Source organism: Poeciliopsis prolifica, unplaced genomic scaffold, assembly GCF_027474105.1.
Source record: "Poeciliopsis prolifica strain line A6 unplaced genomic scaffold, Auburn_PproV2 SCAFFOLD154, whole genome shotgun sequence".
Lineage (NCBI taxonomy): Eukaryota > Metazoa > Chordata > Actinopteri > Cyprinodontiformes > Poeciliidae > Poeciliopsis > Poeciliopsis prolifica.
In genome coordinates, this window is record NW_026562529.1 from 420,529 (window position 1) to 444,622 (window position 24,094).

The 24,094-nt window shown below is 47.0% G+C and overlaps 4 protein-coding genes across 8 annotated transcripts; 2 read left to right on the forward strand and 2 right to left on the reverse strand.

The window, feature by feature from the left end:
• Window positions 1-1,257: 1,257 nt before the first annotated feature.
• On the forward strand, window positions 1,258-5,044 carry LOC129356015 (uncharacterized). The gene is made up of 6 exons (XM_055025636.1): window positions 1,258-1,614; window positions 1,994-2,127; window positions 2,199-2,272; window positions 2,349-2,461; window positions 2,580-3,604; window positions 3,714-5,044. The coding sequence occupies exons 5-6, from the start codon at window positions 2,941-2,943 to the stop codon at window positions 3,908-3,910; spliced, it is 861 nt and encodes a 286-aa protein (XP_054881611.1). The 5' UTR covers window positions 1,258-1,614; window positions 1,994-2,127; window positions 2,199-2,272; window positions 2,349-2,461; window positions 2,580-2,940; the 3' UTR covers window positions 3,911-5,044.
• A 430-nt stretch (window positions 5,045-5,474) lies between these two features.
• Window positions 5,475-8,156, reverse strand: cnrip1a (cannabinoid receptor interacting protein 1a). The gene is made up of 3 exons (XM_055025644.1): window positions 7,866-8,156; window positions 6,811-6,955; window positions 5,475-6,254 (listed from the first exon to the last, which is right to left on the reverse strand). Exons 1-3 carry the CDS (start codon window positions 8,042-8,044, stop codon window positions 6,090-6,092), a joined length of 489 nt encoding a protein of 162 aa, XP_054881619.1. The 5' UTR covers window positions 8,045-8,156; the 3' UTR covers window positions 5,475-6,089.
• An 894-nt stretch (window positions 8,157-9,050) lies between these two features.
• Window positions 9,051-12,065, reverse strand: LOC129356018 (F-box only protein 48). 5 transcript variants are annotated; one of them, XM_055025639.1, is made up of 3 exons: window positions 10,541-12,065; window positions 10,197-10,465; window positions 9,051-9,569 (listed from the first exon to the last, which is right to left on the reverse strand). In XM_055025639.1, exons 1-3 carry the CDS (start codon window positions 10,662-10,664, stop codon window positions 9,408-9,410), a joined length of 555 nt encoding a protein of 184 aa, XP_054881614.1. In that variant the 5' UTR covers window positions 10,665-12,065; the 3' UTR covers window positions 9,051-9,407. The 5 variants fall into 5 exon arrangements, with proteins under 5 accessions (XP_054881614.1, XP_054881618.1, XP_054881616.1 ...); XM_055025643.1 differs by having other exon boundaries at window positions 9,189-9,569; window positions 10,197-10,636; window positions 11,590-12,065; XM_055025641.1 differs by having other exon boundaries at window positions 9,189-9,569; window positions 10,197-10,641; window positions 11,590-12,065.
• aplf (aprataxin and PNKP like factor) lies at window positions 12,057-23,768 on the forward strand. Its single transcript, XM_055025635.1, has 10 exons — window positions 12,057-12,341; window positions 12,573-12,644; window positions 13,154-13,320; window positions 13,412-13,565; window positions 13,993-14,092; window positions 15,395-15,546; window positions 20,328-20,494; window positions 20,570-20,683; window positions 21,487-21,533; window positions 23,021-23,768. The coding sequence occupies exons 1-10, from the start codon at window positions 12,249-12,251 to the stop codon at window positions 23,134-23,136; spliced, it is 1,182 nt and encodes a 393-aa protein (XP_054881610.1). The 5' UTR covers window positions 12,057-12,248; the 3' UTR covers window positions 23,137-23,768.
• Window positions 23,769-24,094: the final 326 nt, after the last annotated feature.

Below are 24,094 nucleotides of genomic sequence, written 5' to 3' on the forward strand. Positions count from 1 at the left end.
TCTGCTTTTTGCGGATGATGTGGTCCTGTTGGCTTCATCGGGACGTGACTCTCTCTCGCTGGAGCGGTTCGCAGCGTGCAGGATGAAGCGGCCGGGATGAGGATCAGTGTCTCCAAGTCCGAGACCATGGTCTTGAGCCGGAAAAGGGTAGAGTGCCTTCTCCGGATCGAGGGGGGTGTCCTGCCCCAAGAGGAGGAGTTCAAGTATCTGGGATCTTGTTCATGAATGGGGGAAGAAGGGAGTGGGAGACTGACAGGCGGATTGGCGCAGCGTCCGCCGTGAAGCGGGCGCTGTAAGGTCCGTCGTGGTGAAGAGAGAGCTGAGTCAAAAAGCGAAGCTCTCGATTTACCGGTCGATTTATGTTCCTACCCTCATCTGTGGTCATGCGCTTTGGGTCATGACCGAAAGAAAGAGATTGCAGATACAGGCGGCTGAAATGGGTTTTCTCCGTAGGGAGCTGGGCTCTCACTTAGAGATAGGGTGAGAAGGTCAGTCATCCTGGACGGACTCAGAGTAGAGCCGCTGCTCCTCCACATTGAGAGGAACCAGTTGAGGCTCGGGTATCTGGTCAGGATGCCTCCTGGACGCCTCCCAGCTGATGTGTTTCGGGCACGTCCCACCGGGAGGAGGCCCTGGGGAAGACACGCTGGAGGGACTATGTCTCCCGGTTGGCCTGGGAACGGCTTGGGATTCCCCTAGAGGAGCTGGAATAAGTGGCTGGGAGAGGGAAGTCTGGGCCTCCCTTCTTGACCTGCTACCCCCTCGACCCGACCCGACCCAGATGATGTATGGATGGACGAATTGACTAATGCATGGTTCAATAGGCTTTGTGGAGAAAACATGATACAGTTGGAATATAATGTTTTAATATTGATGTATGATGATCATTTTACAAAGCAGACAACCAGTCAACATTTTTATTTATTATTTAGTAATATGAATACAATCATAGAGAAACAAATATGATTAGATAATGATCAATACTGAACAATATGCATTAAACTACACATCTCAGAGATTCATCAGTGCAGTGAATCGTCTCATTTCCCTTTTCTTCCTCACATCGTCTTTCTGAAACCTTCAACACAAAAACTTTAGACAAGTGAAGGAATTACACTTGTTAGGAAATAATTAAAGCTTTTAAAGATTCACAAAGCCTCGGTATTTGCTCGGGATTACAGCAAAGAAATATTAGCTGGCACAAAATATAAATATGTCCATCTTCCTTGTGAAAAGTTTCCCTCCGAGATCTCACGACAACAACGTGTCGATCTGAACAGAAACATCTGGCGGTGCCGAGGGACGACCGCTCCAAGATGGCCGCCGTGTTTCTGCAGGGCAGCCAATCCGGGGTCTCCTCTTTATGTCATGTCGACGCTCTTGAACCCATTGCCGAAAGGAACTCTGGGAAACAGACAACATGGCGCGATGTTCAAATTCCAAAATCATTTTGAACTGACGTCAGTGAGAGTTTCATCCGTATGAACGGAGGCCGAAGGCGGCTGGAGCCGCTGGCGGCGGTCGGAGCTCCCAGGAGGAACCGCCTGAGCCGCAGACGGAGCCAGACGGGACCGGCGGAGGTTCTGGAGTCCGCCCGGAATCAGACAGAACCAGGTCGGTACCGATAGGTTCTGTTCGGGACCCGGTTCAGGCTGTCCGTCTGATTCCATTCAAGAATCTGTTGGTTTTAGGTTTTCTCCAGAGTTATCCGCTGGTGAGCCGGTTCCGATCCAGAAACAATGATATTACAAAGAGTTCTGTTCAGACTTCTATTCGGCACCGAACAGATTTCTGATTTGTCAGAGCCGATTTAAATATCTCGAAATGTTTGAGTTTAGTTGTCTGTCAGAACCCAGACAGTCAGGGTTCGGTTCGGTTCGGTGAAATCTGATGACTGTAATCGGGACGTTTTCTCCACTATCAGAGTTCTGCTCACTCGGTTCTGTTCGTGGAAATGTTCGGGGATCAGATTCTAACAGTTTCACCTTCATAGAGTTCAAGACCCCACCAGGATCCCAGGAACCAAACCCAGTTCGGTTCCGGGTCCGGACTCCCCGTATAACGACCCGGATCTCCAGCAGGACATCGTCTGGGACGCCGCGTCCCCGACGCCGCCCTGCCGATCCGGTAAGGTTCTGGCAGAACCTCCCGGTTCTCCGCCTCCTGCGGTTCCTTGACTTTGCTTGTGTTGCGTTCAGGAACAGTAGGGAAAAAGGTCGCCGCTGGAGGCGCCGTGAACATCTCAGAGATCGTCACCAGGATCGCTCCAAAGGTCAGCGGCGTCTGGTTGGGTCTGGTGGAACCGGGCCAGACCAGAACCCTGGCTAATGTTTTGGTTGTGTCTGCAGCACGGCCGGCCTCGGGTCAGCGAACCGGCGCTGCAGCAGTGGATCGGAGACAGCGCCGCCCTGTCCTGCACTCCGGACCCTCAGGGCCCGCGGGCCAACAAGCGCTCTCCCAGGTGGGTTCTGGAGGCCCGGTTCTGAACATTAGCTCTGGCAGAAGTTGAGATCCAGAACCGAGTGGCCGGATGGAAACGCTCCAGAACCAGAATTTAACTTTGGTTCTGTCTCCTGCAGAGCGACTGGAGTGGAGAACCTGCTGCGACTCGCCAGGCAGCTGGACCAGAACCTGTTCCAGAACCAGAACCTGGAGGAGTTTCTGACTGGGGAAGGTCAGGGGCCTAGTTCTTTTGTACCGGAACCCCGGTCTAACCCAGATTTCCTGCAGGACGACCTGGACTTTCTGTTTGACGATCCGACCCAGACGCCGAGCAGAACCCTGAGTCGAGGTCCGACTCAGAACCGACCCGGTTCAGCGTCCCAGTGTGGTTCCGGTCCGGCCGCCTCCGGGACGTGCCGTGGACCCGGTTTGGTTCAGAACCAGTTAGAAGACGACTGGGAGAACGATGACCTGCTGAACGATGCGCTGGTTCTGGAGATGACCCAAAACCCGGACCGCTTCCTGGTTCCGAAGCTCTGCTCCACCCAGAACCCGGCTGGTTCTGGTCAGGGTTGGGTTGCTCCGTTAGTCGGAACCAGAATTGAGAAAGAAAACCTGGACCCAGCCTGGAACCCGGGCTGGAGTTCTGGTTCTGGGAAGTGGGTCCAAACGAGATCAGAACAGAACCGGTTCTCCTCCGCCTCCAGAGCTCCAGAACCGGGTCAGACGTGCAGCTTGGAACCAGAAACCCAATGGTTCTGGAGCGACCCAAGGAACCGGGCCGGTCCTGATGGGCTGGACGTTCTGGGCGATCTGGACTCCGTGTTCCGGTCGGAACCAGTCTGGGACGGCCTGGCTGACGACCTGCTGTGTGAGATGTGTGAAGACCTGGAGAACCGAATCCAGGTCCAAACGGACCGGACCGGGTCCGACCAGACGGCGGCGCCGCAGCCAACCCACAGAACCTCTGGAAACCGGATCCCACCGGACCCGCCCGGACCAGCGAGCTGCTCATTGGCTGCCGCGCCGCTGAAGCAGCCAATCGGCTTCCAGCTGCCTTTGCCTGCTGTCGTTTTCAGGAACAAAACCGGGTCAGAACCGTCTTCGGCGCCGCAACCCAAAGACGCCCGGTACTTCACCTTCACCATGGCAACTGAGAAAGGTGAGACCCGGGTCATCAGTTACCCCGCCCGACCTCCTGTTCCCATGGAAACAGCTGGACAGTGTGATGTCATAGCTGGAGTTGACGATGTCATTTCCTGTTGTTGCAGGGAAATGTTCGGCCTCAGAAATAGCTGAAGAAGCAGCAGGCGCTGGAGAGGCGGCGACGGCGGCTGGCCCGGACCGGAACCGGCCGGACCGGAACCAGCTGACTCTGACCGGACCGGAACCGGCCGGACCGGACCGGACCAGAACCGGCTGGCCCGGACCGGACCGGAACCGGCTGACTCTGACCGGAACCGGCTGACCCCGACTGGAACCGGCTGGACCGGACCAGAACCGGCTGGACCGGACCGGAACCGGCTGACCCCGACCGGAACTGGCTGACCCGGACCGGAACCGGCTGACCCGGACCGGAACCAGTTGATTATGTTATAGATTTAAACCGGCGATGATGTGTTCAGGGACCGCAGGACAAGCCGCAGCAGGACTTTGGACTCTTTCTCTATCGGTTCTGTTTGTTTCTGTTCTAAAATGAAAATTCCTTCCAAATGTTTTTCCAAGTTTCAGAAACATCATCACAGTTATTTCTTCCTCTGTGTTATGTTTTATCTATAAATTGATGATTTCTGGCGGACTGGAATCAATCTGCCTTCAGTGACGTCATCAGGAGCAGTTCAACGGTTTCTGGACGTGCTTCCTGTTGTACTGTCCCTTTAAGGCCTCAGCAGCCTCCTTCCCACTGAGCGCTCAGTTACCGATTTAAACCTAATTGAATCTGAAGTTAAGAAAAGTTTCCTGAGCTGCAGTGACCTGATGAACCATCTGCAGCTTCCTGTCTCCAAACTGAGGACCAAGTCAAAAGCTAACAGCATCCAGTTCATTTATAAATGTCACCATTTCAAACTAGTTAGCAAAGCAAGTCGCTAAGTAAATATTTAATTGACCATTAAAATTGTATCAACATATTTAGTGTTATGACTCCATCAAGCCCAAAGGCAACAACCAGCAAAAAGTGAATTAACAATATTGATTGTTTACTGCAATAAGAGGTTTCCTGTTCACTTCATTCGTCGTTCAGCCTATAAAGCTCTGCAACGTTCACTGCAGAGTGATCACATCCAATCCCAACCCAGATCCCTCCAACAGAACCGGCTCCCAGACATGACATGTGAGTATTCAGGAAGTGACCCAAAGACAAAATACTGGAGGTTGGAGGCTCCAACGCTGATCAATGCTCGCTGCATGGTACCACCCCCAGGAACATTTTTCTGGCCCCGCCCCTATAGGGAACATTTTTCTGGCCCCGCCCCTGTGGGGAACATTTTTCTGGCCCCGCCCCTGTGGGGAACATTTTTCTGGCCCCGCCCCTGTGGGGAACATTTTTCTGGCCCCGCCCCTATAGGGAACATTTTTCTGGCCCCGCCCCTATAGGGAACATTTTTCTGGCCCCGCCCCTGTGGGGAACATTTTTCTGGCCCGACCCTATAGGGAACATTTTTCTGGCCCCGCCCCTGTGGGGAACATTTTTCTGGCCCCGCCCCTGTGGGGAGCCGTTCTTTCTGTTCGGGTCTGACCGCGCGACTCAACGGTGTCAGCGTGTCAACAACATGTTAACATGCTGACAGAGGATGAAAATGTTCATATTCTGTTTGTTTTTTAACTAAATGATCCTTAAAATAAAGGATTTGTTGGGTCACAGTTGGGTCTGGTTCTGGTACTGACCCGTTCCAATGGACTGAGCTTAGACTCTAAAGTGATCAGTTTTTATCAACATAAAGAGGACTGCTCCTGGTTCTGACTTCCTGTCTGATTCGTCGGCCCCGACCTGGACCGGATCCGGTTGGGTCAGTCATGAGGCCCACAGGAACTCCAGAACTCGGCTTTATTCACGGCTACGGATGAATACAAAACAAGAAGCAACATTTCAGATTTGGCAAAATGATTCTATGAAATCAGCGGCTGCAGCAGAGAGAAGCGCCGCAGGAGGAGAAAACCACAGAAGAAGAAGAGGAAGTCCTCCTCTCAGCAGATGACGGATTCCTCCGCTGCTGAAAGTAGTCCCACACAAGTCCGACTGGACTCAAAGTTTCTCAATGAAACAAAAACAAACAGAACACAATCAGAACACTCAAACGGATCCGGTCCTGGTCCAAAGTTCTGATCTGGCCCGGGTTTTCCTTCCAAGCAGCCAGATAAATCAAACATGAGCCCAATCCGGCTCAGATGTCCCGGTTCTGGTGGGGGTGGGATGGACTGAATCTGGACAACCGGACCAGTTTGACCAGTTTAATTTGGCTGCATTGAAGTAAACCATGTAGGACTGGATCAGAACCTTTAAACAGAACCGCTCTTCATTCTGGTCTTTAGTGAACAGATGCAAACCGGTTCTGCTCCGGACCCAGTCTCAGAACCGGACCCAGTGTTCAGCTGAAGAGCAGCCGGTTCTGGCGGGGCAGAGGAACGGGGAGCGGTTCTGGTCCGGCTCAGTTGAAGACCTCCTTGTTGATCCACATCAGGGTCCGGGTCTCGTTGGGTTTGCACTCGTACTCGATGTTGCTGAACTTGTTGCCGAACTGGCAGTGCTCCCGCTTGTAGTAGTTGTAGAACTTGACCTGCCAGACCGTCTCGAACGACCCGGCCTTGTTGAACTGCAGAGACAGAACCAGAACCAGCATCAGAACCAGCATCAGAACTGTTCATGTTCAGGTTCTTCTGCTGAACTCAATCTGTTAGTTTGGGATTTAAAAACAGGCAGGATTTTGTGCTCCTGGTCCGGTCCGGTCCGGTCCGGTCCACCTGCAGTTAGCTGTTCAGAACCTGAGGCTGGCCTTGCTGCAGACATTTCTATCTATGTGTAACAGCTAGAAATGTCTGCTTTTAGTGGTCAGACTGGTTCTGCTGGTCAGACTGGTTCTGCTGGTCGAACTGGTTCTGCTGGTCAGACTGGTTCTGCTGGTCAGACTGGTTCTGCTGGTCGAACTGGTTCTGCTGGTCAGACTGGTTCTGCTGGTCAGACTGATTATTGGGTTACATTATAATAAAATATGCAGAGCGTGAAATGTGGTGATTTCTTGGTGGGTCTGATGTAAATGGAGCCCTGAGAATAAATCAAGGCTCCAGATTCTCAGAGGTTAAAGGTCAGCAGAGCCTCCATGTTCTTCTGAACTCTCAGGTCTCAGTACCTCCTTGGGGTCATGACCTCACCTCTATGCTGACTTGGATGGGCTGGCGGTCTCCGCTCTTGGTGTGTGGGACGCCCTCGGTGTCGTAGCGCCCGTGGTAAACCACCGACTCCTCGTCTCTGGACTGCTGCTCCAGAGGGAACACGATTCCTCCGATGTTCATGTTGCTGCGAGGAAAAGCAGGAAGAGGAAGCGCTCGTCACATGACCTCAGGGGTCAGACTCTGAACCGGAACCTGGATTCAGAGCCGGAGGAACGTGAGTCAGAAATTTTCCTGAATTTTTCCTGTTGAATTTGGAATCAATTTTCCAGAAAAGCTTCTGAAATATTCTGAGGGGGGCTTTAGGGGGCTGTGGCCCCACCTGGAATATACTCCCCTGCCCCCATACAAAGACTGTCTTGACAATCAAGACAAAAACTTAATCAATAAATAAATACATTCAAAATAATTACATATATAACTTCTATTTTTCTGTTAGTGGTAACATCCTAAAAATGTTTTTCTTTTGTTTTCAAACCCTAATAAATGATTTGTCATTTATTTTTTTCTGAAGTTACACCAAGAAATAAAGAAAAAAATAAAATTAGATTTTTCTTCTTTAAGAAAAACACGATATTGATATATAATTTGTTTTGTTTTTTTCTGTTTTGGTGAAGAGATTAAAAGAGAAAATTATAGATAATTATTTTTTTGTTATTAGCACATCATAAAAAATAAAGAAGAAAAGGGAATTATTGATGTTTTTTGCGCCGCCCTGCAGTGACGACAAACACGTGACTCCAGGTAAATCTGAATCACCTGCAGGTTTTGCTGTCCAATTATTACCAACAATTATTGGAAATATTGGCTGATTTCTCTGAAGGAGTTTCAAACCATCTGCAACCGAAACATCCAACCTGATCCCGCATCATTAATTCAGGGGTGTCGTTTGCTGCGGCCTGCAGGAGGAGGAGGAAGAGGAGGAGGAAGAGGAGGAGGAGGAGGAAGAAGAGGTTGCAGATCCAGCGGGTCTCTCCTGTCCTGATGACCTCTGACCCCTCCCTCCCTCCCTCCAGCGCAGCGCGCAGGGATCTTACGTGGCCTCCAGGGCTCCGGGCTTCACCGCCACCTCGACCCGGTACTTGGATCCCGTCAGCAGCTTGATGGTTCGGCTCTGGCCGAACCGGGTTCCGTCCACCTTGAAGAAGACGGGCCCGTCGTTCGGCTGGATCCGGAGCGCGACCTGGATGCTGATGATCGGCGGGACGTCGTCCATGTTCCCGGGATGCGGCTCTGGCTGCTGGAGGAGAGGATGCTGAGAGGGACCAGCGGCTTCCGGTCGCACCTTTCACAATAAGAGCGGAGCCAGCCCTGGCTCAACACTGATGATGTCATTTCCGAATTTATTAATTTAGGTTTGTTTATTTTTTAAGATTCTGACTTTTTCCATGCGATCATATCTGGAGCTTCATGTCATTTTAGTTATTTAAGCTCATAAAGTGTCGAATGGTTTCAGTTTTTAAATGCTTGCATCACATTGTCATCATTATTTCTCTTCTTGTGTTTTTAATTTCCTTCAAACTTAATTTACGGTGATCGATTATCAGTGTTCAATAATTCATATCAAAATGTTCAGCTTCTTCTTTGACTTGTGGTCGTTTCAACTATTATACAATCTGATATATTTCAAATAGTATCGACATTTCAGCCACATAGAAAACCATCAAACTTTTAATCAGTCGTTCAGCTCTTGTCAAATTACTCAGATTTTGTGTCTTATGTTTTTAAATCATGACTGAAGTTTTATGCAGATTTTTTCAGGTTTTCAGTTTTACAGTGTAATCCAGAGCCTGAATGCTAACGCGCTTTTCCAAACTTCACCACATTTTCACAAACAAAATGCTCCAGTTGAAACACGTGATGCTCTGCAGAAACAGTTTTCGCTTGAAAACGTCTGTCTGCTTCCAGGGAAGATGATGATTTATGTTTCATCATGAAGTGGGGCCCAACCGGGCCAAACCAGGCCAACCAAGCCAACCAGGTTCCAGTTTAACAAGTCCTGACTCTCAGCTCTGTTTATACCAGTTGATGGGCTTCAAACTGAGGATCAGTTTCACTCCTCCAGAACCTTCTGGTCGGTTCATTCAGCAGAATTTAAATGATTTAAATTCTGCAAGTTTACATTTAATTCATTTTACTAGATGAATGTGAGACCGCTATGATCAACAGCAGCATTAATAAATGTGTTTTACGAAGCTTTCTCTGTAGATAAATGATGATTGATGCATGATGATTGGCTGTTTCATTCAGGAACCAATCAGAACCCAGCAGGATCAGACATGGAGGAATGATGCTGCCATGTCCAGACCGGCCGCCAGGGGGCGTTCCGATCCGGACCAGCTGGTTCTGCCGTCTGATGTCCCACTAACATCACTCAGATCTCAGACAGGAAACAGGAAGTGGACTGTAAACAGAACTTCCAGCTCACATATATTTACACCAAATTCATCCACCATGATCAGATTTCTTTAAAATCATTAAATATGTACATACAGTCATCTGTGTTGCATTAAAGTGAACTCAGAGAAAAAAACATGTTAGAATCAAAATCAGGGAGAAGTGCGTCATCATCGTCTCTATCATCTGTCGAGCTCCGCCTGCAGGATCTCCCCCCAGGTCTCTGCGTCCAGCGGCGCCATCTTGCTGCCCAGCAGCTCATCTGCAGAGCGAACGCCGCTGTAGCGGCCGGCTAGCCAGGCCGCCTTCACCCGGCTGCGGCTGTAGTTCCTCAGCAGGGTCACCTGGTGGGGAAGGAAGCACCATCAGCTTCCTGTCTGCAGACCGGCCACCATTAAAATGACCACAGAGAAAAGGAAACAGGAAGCAGCAGAGCTTTGATCTGCAGCCAATGAAACAGGAAGAGGCTCAGAGACAAAAACGTGAGGCTCCATCAGGTTTGAACATCAAACTGGAGCTTTCTGTTCCACTGAAAATGTTTCCATCTGATGACAAACATCCAGAATGCAGCTGAAAATCAAAACTTTACAGTCATGTTTTCCTCGTTACTCACTGTGCTAGCTAAAGCTAGCTGCACAAAGCCTAAAGCTCTAATCATTAGCTTTAGGCTAATGATTAGCTTTAGGTTAATCATGGCATTTAGCAGAAGCTTGTGTGTTAGCATTAGCTTCAACTGTGATGATCCAGCCTGTAGTTCCACAACAGAATAAAAGTCTTCAGCTGCAGCGCATCATGAGGACAGGAAACGGAAATGCTACCTAAACAGACTTCACCTACTTCAAAATAAAAGCGTAATGAATACCAACTGCTCAAAGTCCTCTCAACATCTGATAACCAGCTTCAACATGGATATCAAACTTTATTCAACTGAATGTTTACAAAACAGCCAAGTAAATTAGCAGCAGACTCACCTTCCAGGAGAGGCCGTCGCTGCGGTCGCTGTCCACCTCCCGGCGACACACGGCCCGGACCAGCATGCACTGCTGCCTCCACAGCTGCTCGTTGTCATCGATGATGGAGCGCCACAGTTTGCATGTCCTCGAGGCTCGGCACAGGCTTTCTGCGTCCAGCTCTCTGAAAATCCTCACGCTCATCTCCGTGGGAAGAGTCTCTGCGAAGTTCTGGGAGCCGCAAGGTTCCAGGGACGTCAGGCCGGCTCTTCGCTCACAGAGCAGAAACACTGAGGAGGGCCCCGCACACTCATGCTGCATAATACTGCAACGGGGCGGACCGCCTGAGACACACACCCACTTACACAGCTGGAGGGGAGCTGAGCCTGGAGCAGAACCAGAACCAGAACCACTGCTCAGGTCCAGAGGAGCGAGAAAAATCTTCCTCCAAAAACAGGAAGCTTCCCTTGGAAGTAAAGATGGTTTCATTTTTAGTGAAATAATCTGACAGGAAACCAGCTGAACAAAACCCAGAAATTACAAAGAAGAAGAAGAAAACACAAATATACATTTAAAGCTGTTTCTGTAGCAACGCGTTTCTGTAGCAACGCGTTTCTGTAGCAACGCGTTTCTGTAGCAACGCGTTTCTGTAGCAACGCGTTTCTGTAGCAAAGCGTTTCTGTAGCAACGCGTTTCTGTACAATCACACTTATGAAATGAAACAAGACACAATATGAAGCTTACCTTATTTAAAGAGAAACCCACTCTGAGAACTTTTCTGGGGCAAAAGGTTAAATAATTACCCTGGTTATGCTAATATTGCTCACCATCACACCTACTTAGTCTATGCCAAACCACGCCATGCTGAGGAAAGTCCATGCTGATTGGATGACTCCTGTGGCCCTGGACTGGCCCTGGACTGGCCCTGGACTGGCCCTGGACTGGCCCTGGACTGGCCCTGGACTGGCCCTGGACTGGCCCTGGACTGGCCCTGGACTGGCCCTGGGCCAGCCCAAATAAGTCGATATAAATATAAATAAACAAGTCAATACAAACACATAAACTTGAAAAGGATAAAACTGGGGGTTAGGGGGTTACAGTGAGCCCAGGGCCCCTCCGGACTTCAGACCAGCCCTGCAGGTGTTTCTCTTTGGACCACAACGTCCCTTCAGAATATTAGACCCGGTTCGTTTTTGTCAGCAGTGGGTTTGTGAGCACACAGACTTTGTTGTCCATCATTGACAGAATATTTGACATTTTTCGGCCACATTTCCTCTATTCCCCGGAGTTCCTCATGAACTGTTTCAGGCTCTTAATCCCAGATAAACTGGGACAATAATTATGAAACTTTCTATCAGAGTTCATAAAAACATGTTGACCATTTACTTTTCAAAAAAATAAGTGACTATGTTACCTGAACTACAGGAAGGCTTCGCAGCGGCTCTTTAAATGTCCTAACGGCTGTTTACACTGCGATATGACGTCAACGCGTCATGAAGGTTTGGCGCATGCGTACAAAGCACACTTGGCCGTTATTTATTTTTAAATTTCTTTTCTTCCTCTTTTAAAATAAATTATTAAAAGCGATTTTTACATACGAATATTTAGATGGTTTATTAATCAAAAACTATAATTTTGAAATTTTTTTTGCTTTCATTCACCAACTTAGTTGTATTTTCAGTAACACAAGTAGCCCACCCATTAAAATTATGAACGCAATAAAGTGAAAGCAGATATGCAGAATTAAACTTTTTATCCATTATGAGGTAAAATGCGTTGAAATGTTTCTTGTATGGAAATTTTTCAGTTAACCAAAAAGATGTTAAAAGTTGATGTTTTCAGAGTAGTTTGGTTGTTCTCCACTGCGCATGCTCTCCTGGACCCCGGAAGTTTTGAATCTGAAAGTTGCTGTCCCGTGGAGCTAATTTGTTTTCATTTTTGATTTTTCCAACTGTTTATTCTTAAAACTAATTTGTTCCGATAAGTCCTAAAGAATCGGACTTCAAAACCTTCCGCTGTCTTCCGGCTGAGTGAGCGGGCCGCCGCTCTCGGTCCCGCCCGGAGCAGAGCCTCATGTCCGGCTTCGGCCTGGTCCCGGTGGACGGCGGGGATCTGGTCCCGCTGCCGCCGGGTGAGACGGTGCTGGGTCGGGGACCCTTCCTCGGGGTGAGTCCTTCTGGGAAATGATTTTATCCCATTTCCGCACTTCCCAGTTCATCTGAAGAGGTTCAAAGGTCAGGATACTGCGAGGCAGCTGGGTTTACTGCACGTCCTGCTTCTGGAAGTATTTGCTATGTTTATATGACATAGATGTAGCACAGAGCTGTTTCTGACTGCACAGAGAAACCCTGCGACAGAAAGATGTGGTAAACATGAAGATGTTCCTGTTTTCACCAGATCAGTGACCGCAGAGTCTCCCGCCGCCACGGTCTGCTGGACAACCTGGACGGACAGCTGCGGCTCAAACCGGTGCGTTCAGGAACAGCTGCACGTGTCGTTATTCCCATCATCAGAGCTCAACGTCACTAAAAACTGAGCTGATACAAGCCCAGAAATTAGCATGCTCACCCCTCAAGGGTTTTTATAATGCCCATCAAACTCATGACTTAAGGATGATTTTTCAAGATGGCTGCTGTTTTTGTCATCAAAGACGACACGTTGTCCTAATGGTTAGCGTTAGCGGTTTAGTGTTAGCTTATCCTAATTTTAGCTGAATCACTAGACTCTTTTCAGTGATTGGTTGATCAGTTTACAGTTTGGTGATATTTGATGGTATTCCATGATCTGGTGAAGGGTTTGCCTTTAAACTTCCTCATTTCTTCACGTTTCTCTCGAAAGCAGCAGAATTTCTATCAGTTGGTAAAAATGAATTTAGAAAAGGATTTTTTTTCTACTTTTGTGTCAGTTTGATGCGCTACACATCGTACTCAGCAGTGGGTGCTATGGCACAGAGAAACTCTTACATCACTTCCTCCCAGCAGACCCACGTCAACCCGTGTTTCCTCCTGTCGTCCCCGAACGATGACCCCCGACCCCTGGAGAGGGACTCCTGGCACCGGCTTCACCCTGGAGACCAGTTCTCTCTGCTGCCGGGTCGCTTCATCTACAGGGTGGCGACTGCCGGCGCGGAGAGGAGTGCGTCCAGGTACCCCAGGCGTTTTCACACCGATGGCGGGGCGTCTCGCTCTACCGGGATGAGGTTAATTACGGTGCTTTGTTCTCATGTCCCGCTGCAGCTCTGACTGCAGGAACAGTCAAAACTTTGAGGAAGACGACGGAGCTCTTCCTTTTCCTGCCGGGTCTGATGCGGCGGCTCCTCTGGAGGTCAGGCCGGGTCAGGAACAGACTTCCTGTCCAGACAGGAACCGGCACAGCAGCGATTTCAGGCAGGTCTGTCCTCAGAGGAGACTGAGCGCCGTGGTCCACAGGCGGCCATGTTGAGAATGGCGTTCCCTCCAGACTCAGAAATGTCCAGATACATTTCACATATTTAAAAAACACTCAAAATCATAAATCTGCACGAAAAACATGATAATTTTCATTGATTAAAGGTGTAAATTTCGGCTCTCCAGATCCATCTGCTGCGTTTCAAACACCAATCTGAGTTTATAATCTCTGGAAACCTTTTTTCTGACACTTTTAGAATTTCTCAGTTTCAGTTGAATAAAATTCTGCTTTTAATGATGGAAAATTATCATTTTATCTTGAAATGTGGCAACTTTTTAAAAATCACAGTATTTTTAATAATATGTGGAAGGAATTTCTGTTTGGTTGAGCTCTGTGTGGAACTCAACAGGAAGTTGTTTTTCCCTGACAGGAAGTCTGGGCTCCATGTCTGGACAGCGTTCAGAGCGACGAGGCTCCGCCCCCTCCCAGGAGGCGGGTCTTACCTGCCTGGATGATGGCGGCTTCCAAAGGTAACAGGCAACTATCGTTATGGCAACATCTTCTATCTAATGATCAGTTTTCCTCCAAATATTGATTTACATTTAAGGTCATTTCTGTAGCACATTTTCAGCAACAAGTTAAAACAAAGTGCTTTACAGGAATTAAAGGGAAATACACATAAAAAAAGAAACCAAAGGAAAGAGCAGAAGAAGAAAAAGAAACTAATGTTGATCCAAAGTAAATAAACTAGATCCTCCTGTTCAGGTTGCTAGATCTAACCCTCTGTTTTCTGTGAACATAATGAAAACAGAGGTGATGGTGTTCAGACCCAGTGGCTCCTGTGAGTCCTCCTCTGTTGACCTTTGACCCTTGGAGGTTTATTTTAAACCTGTTATTACAGACCTTGGTTTTAAGGTGGACAGTGATTTTAAATTGGACAGCCACATTAGAGCTGTGGTTAAGTCCAGTTTTTATCATGTAAGGCGATTGGCATCAGTGAAATCTTTTCTTTCCAGGCAGCATTTTGAACAGTGATCCACGCTTTTATTTCAACTCGACTGGATTATTGTAACTCTCTATATCTGGGAGTCAGTCAGTTACTGCTCTCACGTCTGCGGCTGCTTCAGAATGCGGCTGCAAGACTTTTGACAGGAACTGGAAAGAGAGAGCATGTGACCCTGTCTTGGCTTCACTTCACTGGCTGCCTGTTTATTTTAGGATCCATTTTAAAATTCTTATGTTTGTTTTAAAATCGCTGCATGATCTTGCCCCGGCTTACCTCACTGAGCTTCTTCACCCTGACATACCTTATCGATCTCTCAGGTCTGTAGATCAGTTGCTCTTGGAGGAACAGAGATCTAGACGGAAGCTCAGAGGGGACAGAGCTTTCTCTGTCGGGTCCTAAGTTATGGATGACCTGCAGGTCAGAGGCCCCTTCACTGTCCACTTTTATCTATTTTACTCGGCTTTCAACTCCAGCGAGATCTAGTTTCATGTTGTATGTTTGTTTGTTTTAAACTGTAAGAGTTTTTGCATCAGCTGTGGTTGTTTAAGTGCTTTATAAATAAAGTTGGTATGGAATCACTTTAAGTTTGTATCTTCTGGTCCTTTTCTAGTTTGGAAATAGGAGTTTGAAAAGTATATGCTAAGGTAGTTTGAGCAGAGAGAGCCTTAATTATTTACAGTAAAGTTTCACATTTAGTTGATCAGATCATCACTTAATAAGGACATCATTTATTCATCATTAAAATGTTAAATATTTTAGTAGCTTCTTTTCACATATTTAGTGATTTTCTGCAGGCCAGACACTCACTGACTGTTTGTTCATCCAGGGGTGAAGAGAAGTAAACCTGCTGCCACTCAGGCTCCGCCCACTCTATCCTCCCCACCTGAGGGGGCGGAGCTCCGCCAGGAAGAGGCCCAGAGGCCGAGGAAGAAGAGCGGGGCGATCAGCAGCGAGGAAGAAATCCTCCCAACGCAAACCGTCAGTACAGCTGCTGATGAAAACATCAGAAAATATCACAACATTTCCACAATGCTAAGGAATTTTCTTTGTTGTAAAAATTGCTTGATGATCTAAAAACATTTAAAAATGTTGAAATCAACCCCAGAAAGAGCTGCTCGCCATTCACATTCCACAACTGATAACTTTTTCAGAAAACAAGGACTTGGGGAAAATGTGGCGTTAGGTTATTTCTCACTTCATATAAAGTTAACAAAAACCCCGTAGCTATGGAGACTCAACTCTAGCAACATTAAAGAGACTTAAGGCAAGAAATTCAGACAACCACAATGGAGAAGTCTCTCCTGTAATATTATGGGATGCCTGTAAAGCTGTCCTGACAGGAAAACCACGGAGCCCCATAAGTTATCCAAAAAGAAGATAAAGACAAATTAAACTGTTCAAATCACTCTACTTAACCAAGATTATAAAATCTTTACATCCATATTAGCCAAAAGATTGGAGCATATCCTCCCAGATATAATAATTTCGACCAGACAGGTTCATAAAGAAGAGACGAACCAGAGACAATATCAGAAGATTCCCAACCAGATTAACCAGACAGACAGTAACACTGAGTCCATTTGATACTGCAGGCTGATCATTCTTACTCAGTCTTCACCCAATTGCATTATCTTTGTAAAGATAATTCAGGAACAACAAGTCTACAGGTAAGATTGGGATTAACGGGCAGCTGGCATAAAAAATTAAAATTGAGTCTTCTGCAGACAAGGATGTTCCATGTCTGCATAATAGATCAGGAAAAGCACCAAAACACGGCATAAAGAAAGTTACACAAACAAGGAACACAAATTTGTGCTTTTTGCAGATGATATTTCAGTCCAGCTGGAACGACACGGGAATCTCCCAGAACTACAGAAAATCTTGAAGGAATACAGGAAATGTTCAGACTACAAACTGAATCCCCACAATTCAAATATGACCTTCTGATGTGTGACTCCACATTGGAAGGAGACTGAATGTGCAACAGTGGTGTCTCCTTGCAAGCAGCCATTGGAAATACACACTAAATAAAAAACTAACTCAGAAACGCCACTCAAGACCTGCTCAATATTAGTAAAAAGTCCTGTTTGCCAATCAGATGGAGAGCAAATGATCAAGATTTACCCCAAATAAAACAGAGATCGCTTTTAAAAAATGCATTGAAAAGGGTTTGATCAGCCACTTCTAAAATAATGCTATTTTTAGAAGTGGCTCTTCGGGCGCCTGAAAAGGTCCCTGCAGGGACCCGGTCGCCCGCAGGGACCCGGTCGCCCGCAGGGACCTTTTCAGGCGCCCGAGGAGCCACTTCTAAAAATAGCATTATCATTAGGGAGCACTACGAAAAAATAATTTGATTAAATGTTTTTACATTGAAGTAATGATGTTTGTTTATATTTAGAGTTCAAAAGAGGAAAATGATAAAAACGTTTAAAATAAATTGCTTTACGTATAAAACTCTTTCCTGCTGTTAAAGTTCAGAACTGCGCCTGCAGCTGCGCTCTGCATACCTGGACATTTTCCTTTAAGTAAAGAAAAAAAGAATAACTTCTGAATTTTTTATTATTTAACCCTGTTTACTATTAACAAAATTGTGAAGAAAAATTAAATAAATTGTGTCAAAACATCTTATTGTAGCGCACATCGCAACACCCGAACCTGGGAATCAACACCGTCCTCTGGAGAGGCTTCGCTTCCATGTCTTTATTATTTAGCATCGTCAGGAAAAAAAGTCCGCTGCTCTTGGTTCAGGTTTGTGCTGATTTTTGCGCATTGGAGAGGTGCTTGTGCTCTTGCAGGTCAGGTGCAGTGATAGTTTTGTGTTGGACCTTTATTTTTTCCACATCTGCTGGTGTCAGCCAGCGGGACCCGTCAGCTGTTCAGTTCGCAAAACCACAAAAAAAGCGAATAAACCGGCGACCTGGAAGGTGAAGACCACAGTGGTGCCTGTGGTCATCGGGGCCCTCGGGGCAGTAACCCCCAAACTGGAGCAGTGGCTACAACAGATCCCAGGAACAACATCAGACATCTCAGTCCAGAAATGTGCAGCAGTCCTTGGCACAGCCAAGATACTGCAGGACCCTCAAGCTCCCAGGCCTCTGGTAGAGGACCCGAGCTCAGAGGATAAGAACCACCCGCGGTGGGTGAGAAGGGAATTTTTTATATATATATATATATAAAGACTGTATCAAACAAGTGCCCTTCGTGTTGCTCCGTACCTGTGAAGTAGCTCCCAGTCTCAAAAAGGTTGGTGACCCCTGGGCTAGACATTTTGAATAACTGTTGGAAATCATCACTAACATAAAGGGAATTTGCTTGGAAGACAGTTTCATGCTTCTTCAAACAGCAGCTCAGGCAGAAGATGCTGGAGGTCATGTGGGTCGAAACAAGCTGGCCATTTTATGCTTTATGGAGCCGTCCAAACAGGTCGGACTTATTCCTCCACATTTGCTCTAAACTTTGAGACCTTGTTCCTGGGCAAACGACCAAACTGTGTAAAGGGATTCTGTAAAACAGTCAATATAAAGCTAATTGCAAAAGCAATGACTGACAAAACGGCCACATTAGCAGACTGGACCTACATTTGCATTGAAACTGGAGACAGACAGATTTGACAGATGTTGGACTTCCTGAACACCAGACCTGAACCTAATAAATCTGTTGGGTGTAGAGCGTTTGCTATTCGCTCCGTTTCCTCCTCATTCTTCTGAGACGAACTGAAGACTGGAGATGGATCATCCAGATGTTTTACAGATCAATGTGACAAACTGAACAGAGGATTGTTTAAGACTGTACCACCTTCTGTGACCAGACCAGGTTCTTCATGTTGTTCCTTAAGAAAAATTTGAATGGAAAAAAAAAAAAAAAAAGTTTTCCAGAAAACGAACGAAACGATGATCCTGAAACGAGAAGAAGCTTCAGGTCCGAATGGAGGAGAAAACAGACTGACTTCACACACTGTCTGAGAAAAACCCAAATATTCTCCAAACCCAACAACTCGTACGTTTGCAATAAAAAAGATTAGACTTAGAGACTTAGACTTAGACTTCCTTTATTGTCATTGTACAAAAAAAACACAAGGTGAATCTTGACAACGAAATGTCGTTACTTGGCTACCAGTGTAGCAGAGCTAAAACCTTAAACTACACAATAAATAAATAAATACAATACAAGTGCCATAGAATACACAGGTTCAGTGTTGTGAACAAAACTAAACTAAAGTGCATGTATTGACCATGTCCATGGGGGGGGATTTGGTTTGTGTGTGTGTGTGTGTGTGTGTGTGTGTGTGTGTGTGTGTGTGTGTGTGTGTGTGTGTGTGTGTGTGTGTGTGTGAGTGTGTGTGTTAGTGTTATGTGGCGTTAAGCAGTCTGATGGCCCGGGGGAAGAAACTGTTCAGTAGTCTGGTTGTTCTGCACAAGATGCTGCGGAACCTTCTTCCAGACGCCAGGGGGGAAAACAGTCCATGGTTGGGGTGGGTGGGGTCGAAGAGGATCTGGTGAGCGCGAGTTAGGCAGCGCCTCTCTGCGATGTCCTTGATGCAGGGGAGCAGAGCCCCCGTGATCTTCTCCCCTGTCCTCACCACCCTCTGTAGAGACTTCCAGTCAGAGGCCCTGCAGCTCCCAGACCAGATGGAGATGTAGCTGGTCAGTTGGCTCTCGATGGTCCCTCTGTAGAAGGTCTGAAGGATGGGGGACAGGAGGGATGCTCTCTTCATCCCACGCAGGAAGTGCATGCGCTGCTGGTCCTTCTTCACCAGTGAGGAGATGTGGGGAGACCAGCTGAGGTTGTCGTTGATGTGCACCCCCAGGAACTTGGTGCTGCTGACGACCTCCACTGCTGAGTCGTTGATGAGGAGTGGTGTGTGGGTGGGTCTGGATTTCCTGAAGTCTACGATGATCTCCTTGGTCTTGTTGACATTCAGGATCAGGTTGTTTCCTCTGCACCGGTCCACCAGATGCCGCACCTCCTCCCTATAGGCCGTCTCGTTGTTGTCCCGGATGAGGCCCACCACTGTGGTGTCGTCCGCGTACTTCAGGATGTGGTTGGATCTGAAGTGTGGACGGCAGTCGTGGGTCATCAGGGTGAACAGCAGGGGCTCAGGACACAGCCCTGAGGGGTGCCGGTGTTCAGGGTGATGACATCGGAGGTGTTGTTCTCCATTCTGACAGCCTGGGTTCTGTCAGTGAGGAAGTCGAGACGCCAGTTGCAGAGGGGGGTGTTAGATTCTGTAATTAAAGGATTATAATCAAATTCTGAAAACATGATAATGTCAGAAATTTGTAACAATAATTTCCAGATGACCTGAAGGACTGAAGTGGTAAATTAAGTTCTGTTAAAACTGTGATAAATTTCGAGATCAGCCGGCGCTTTCAGATGCAGGCTGTGTGCGCACAGACTTGGCAGAGCCGGGCCAGCCGAGCCGTTTCAGGGTCACATCACAGATGAAGCCGTCGGTTCATCTAGACCAATCAGGATGAGAGAATGTGTCGGGCAGCCAATCAGAGGTGAATGTTTTCAAATTGGCGGTGAGAGGAGACGCAGGTTGGTCAAAATGTCCCAACTTTTCTGTTGGACATTGTTGGTGAGTCAGAATGATTTTCACAAACTGGTTTCTTGTTGCTTTAGTTTCTTTCATATTGAGATTATGAGATTATGAGATTAATTATCACCAAAACAGAGCCAGAAGGACGAGAGTCTGGGACATGAGGGACACGGCTGTCCGTCCCTCTGAGACTGAAGAGGCTGTTCTCTGATTTCAGGATGACCTCTGGGATGAGTCGAGGTCCAGAGGTCACATTGGACCCAGCAGGTCAGAGGTCAGCTCTGCGCCGTCACAGAGCGCAGCAGCTGAGCAATTGGAGCAGAAGGAGAAGAAGAACCGGTCTGGAGTCAGAACCGCTTGTCCCTATGGGAAAGACTGCTACAGGTAGCACCCCCTGCTGGGAGGCGGGGAATCAGCTGGAGACCAGCCGGCCCTCAGCAGCGCTGTTTGCTTCTGCAGGAAGAACCCGCTTCACTTCCAGGAGAGCAGTCACCCTGGAGACGCCGACTACGAGGAGCAGGAGGAGGAGCAGGAGGAGCGACCAGAGTGTCCGTACAGCACCGCCTGCTACAGGTCAGACGGGTCCAGAGAAAGCTAAGCCCCGCCCACAGGTGCAATTAGGAAGACTCCCCAAAGTGGGCGGAGCCAGGGACTCTGAGGGGCGTGGCCACGTGGGGTGGGGAGAGTTCGTTGGGTAAAACCATGAGACTGACAACAAATGAGATTTTCATCAACGATCAGAACCGATTCTGTCATTTGGGTTCGATCGCTCAGAGCGACAGAACCGCTTTGGCCCAGTTTCCTCCTTAGAAACTTTGCAGATTCTCTGAAAACTTCATTTTAAAACTGCGTCTAGCAGCAAATCTAGAAACTTTCTGTTTGTGGTGACACAGCAGAGAGGTTACAGCTTTATTATATTTAAATATTATTTTAAGTTTACAGCTCACAGTAGTCTATTTTATAAAATCTTCCCTTTAGATTTAGACCACAGTCGCTCTCTAATTGCCATACTTGGACTTCCTGTTGCTCATCAAAATGAGATTTCTGCTTCCTGAATCTCCCACAGATACACCATAAACTACAGTGATGAGCAATTATAAAAAAAAGTGCCCTAACAGTGAAGCCATACATGGAGGATCTGACCTCTTGACCTTCTCAGTGTGAGGAATGATGTAACTAACGATTTACTGACACCACGTTTTATCTCCACATTTTTTCCATTATCCGTTTAATAGATATTTATTTATGGTAGATGTTTCCTCCTGATTGGCTCGTTATGTTCCAGCTTTGATCAATGACTTTGATCCGTTTGTTCTTCATGAATCACTTTACAAATAAAACCCTCTGTGATGTCACTGCTGAACCTCTGGTTTCAGGAAGAATCCTCTCCATCGGAAGCAGTTCAGACACACAGAGATACCAGGTGAGTCGGCCAGATGATGGATGATGGATGATGGATGATGGATGGATGGATGATGGATGGATGATGGATGGATGGATGGATGGATGGATGGATGGATGGATGGATGATGGATGGATGATGGATGGATGGATGGATGATGGATGGATGATGGATGGATGATGGATGGATGGATGGATGGATGATGGATGGATGATGGATGGATGGATGGATGGATGGATGGATGGATGGATGGGATGGTGGATGGATGGATGGATGGATGGATGGATGGATGGATGGATGATGGATGGATGGATGGATGGATGATGGATGGATGATGGATGGATGATGGATGATGGATGGATGATGGATGGATGGATGATGGATGGATGATGGATGGATGGATGATGGATGGATGGATGGATGGATGATGGATGGATGATGGATGGATGGATGGATGATGGATGGATGGATGGATGATGGATGGATGATGGATGATGGATGATGGATGGATGGATGGATGGATGGATGATGGATGGATGGATGAAAGATGGATGATGGATGGATGGATGGATGATGGATGGATGGATGGATGATGGATGGATGATGGATGATGGATGGATGACGGTTGGATGATGGATGATGGATGGATGATGGATGATGGATGGATGATGGATGGATGATGGATGGATGATGGATGGATGGATGATGGATGGATGGATGGATGATGGATGGATGATGGATGATGGATGGATGATGGATGGATGGATGATGGATGGATGATGGATGATGGATGGATGATGGATGGATGGATGGATGATGGATGGATGGATGATGGATGGATGATGGATGGATGGATGATGGATGGATGGATGATGGATGGATGGATGGATGATGGATGGATGGATGATGGATGATGGATGGATGATGGATGATGGATGGATGGATGGATGATGGATGGATGGATGGATGATGGATGGATGGATGATGGATGGATGGATGGATGATGGATGGATGGATGGATGATGGATGGATGGATGATGGATGATGGATGGATGAATGGATGATGGATGGATGAATGGATGATGGATGGATGAATGGATGATGGATGGATGAATGGATGATGGGATGGATGGATGGATGGATGGATGGATGGATGGATGGATGGATGGATGATGGATGGATGGATGATGGATGGATGGATGGATGGATGGATGGATGGATGGATGATGGATGATGGATGGATGAATGGATGATGGATGGATGGATGGATGGATGGATGGATGGATGGATGGATGATGGATGGATGGATGATGGATGATGGATGGATGATGGATGATGGATGGATGATGGATGGATGACGGTTGGATGCCAGTAAAGTTCTGGGAAGGAAGTGAAGAAGAGGAGCAGCGTTTTGAAACTCTTCATCTTCTGTCAGCTGTAAAACGTTTCTGGTCTTAAATCATGTGCAGAGATCCAATTGGTTCTGAAACCCAGACTCCTCCCCGCAGCCCCCCGCTCTGCCGCCCCCCATTTCGCCGCCCTGAGGCCCCATGATGACCTTGACCTTGACGACGACATCTTCATCAGCGAGGACTCGGGTGACGACTCTGACTACGAGCCTTAGGACGACCTGCAGCGGCAGAGGGAGGAGAAGGCCTTCCTGAGGAAGAGGAGCAAGTAGAGGAGGAAGATCGGGTCACATGACTGGTCAGGCTGAAACTCTGATCAACAGCCTGTCGACAGGAAACACTAAAGGAGGAGGGTTTTCAAATTAAAAGCTTTAGGTGTGGAGCCAGCAGCAGCTGGAAGCAGAAAAGGGAAACATTTCTGCTTTTTGTTCTGCAGTTTTATTGCTGATGCTTTTATTGTGAAAATATCAGCAAATGTGAAACAAAAATCAATTTCTTATTTTTAAACGGTTTCTTCTTCACTCCACTTTTTTAAAAAGTAAATGCCAATGGATCTGCTTTTAATTTGAAAAGCAATTTATTTCAAGAAGGCACAGCGGAGGCTGTGTGACGTAATAATCACTAGAAATTTAGTTTAACATGACTTTTATTATGAAAGGTCAGAGTTGAACAAAATAAACATTTTCTGACTTCTTTTAGCCTCTATTTATTTTATTTCACAGTGAAAGTCTTGCCAGATTTGATAGGCTTTTAATGTGAAAAGTTCCTAAAAGTTATAAGTTGGATGAAACATAAACTGGACTTCTGTCATCTTAGATTTTATCTTAATAAATCTGGATTTCACTCATTTTTATTTCTTTAAGCTCTTAAATGCTTTAAATCAAAATAAAAACTTCTTTTCCCAGCATCTTGTTGGAAGTTGACCAGAAATAACAGAAGTTTTAATTCAAACAATGAAATCCACATCAGACTGAACCGGACCGCCATCAGAACCGGGACCAGAGCGCTAACAGCTGCCGATCGCTAACAGCTGCCGATCGCTAATGTAATGTAATGGTATTTTATGTGTAAGGTTACGTTGGAGTAGAACAAGGAAGTGACGTATGCAGTAGAGACGCTAAGAGAGAACACACTGTTCAGCAACCCGAGATTGTGTTGGTGTTAGTTCGACAT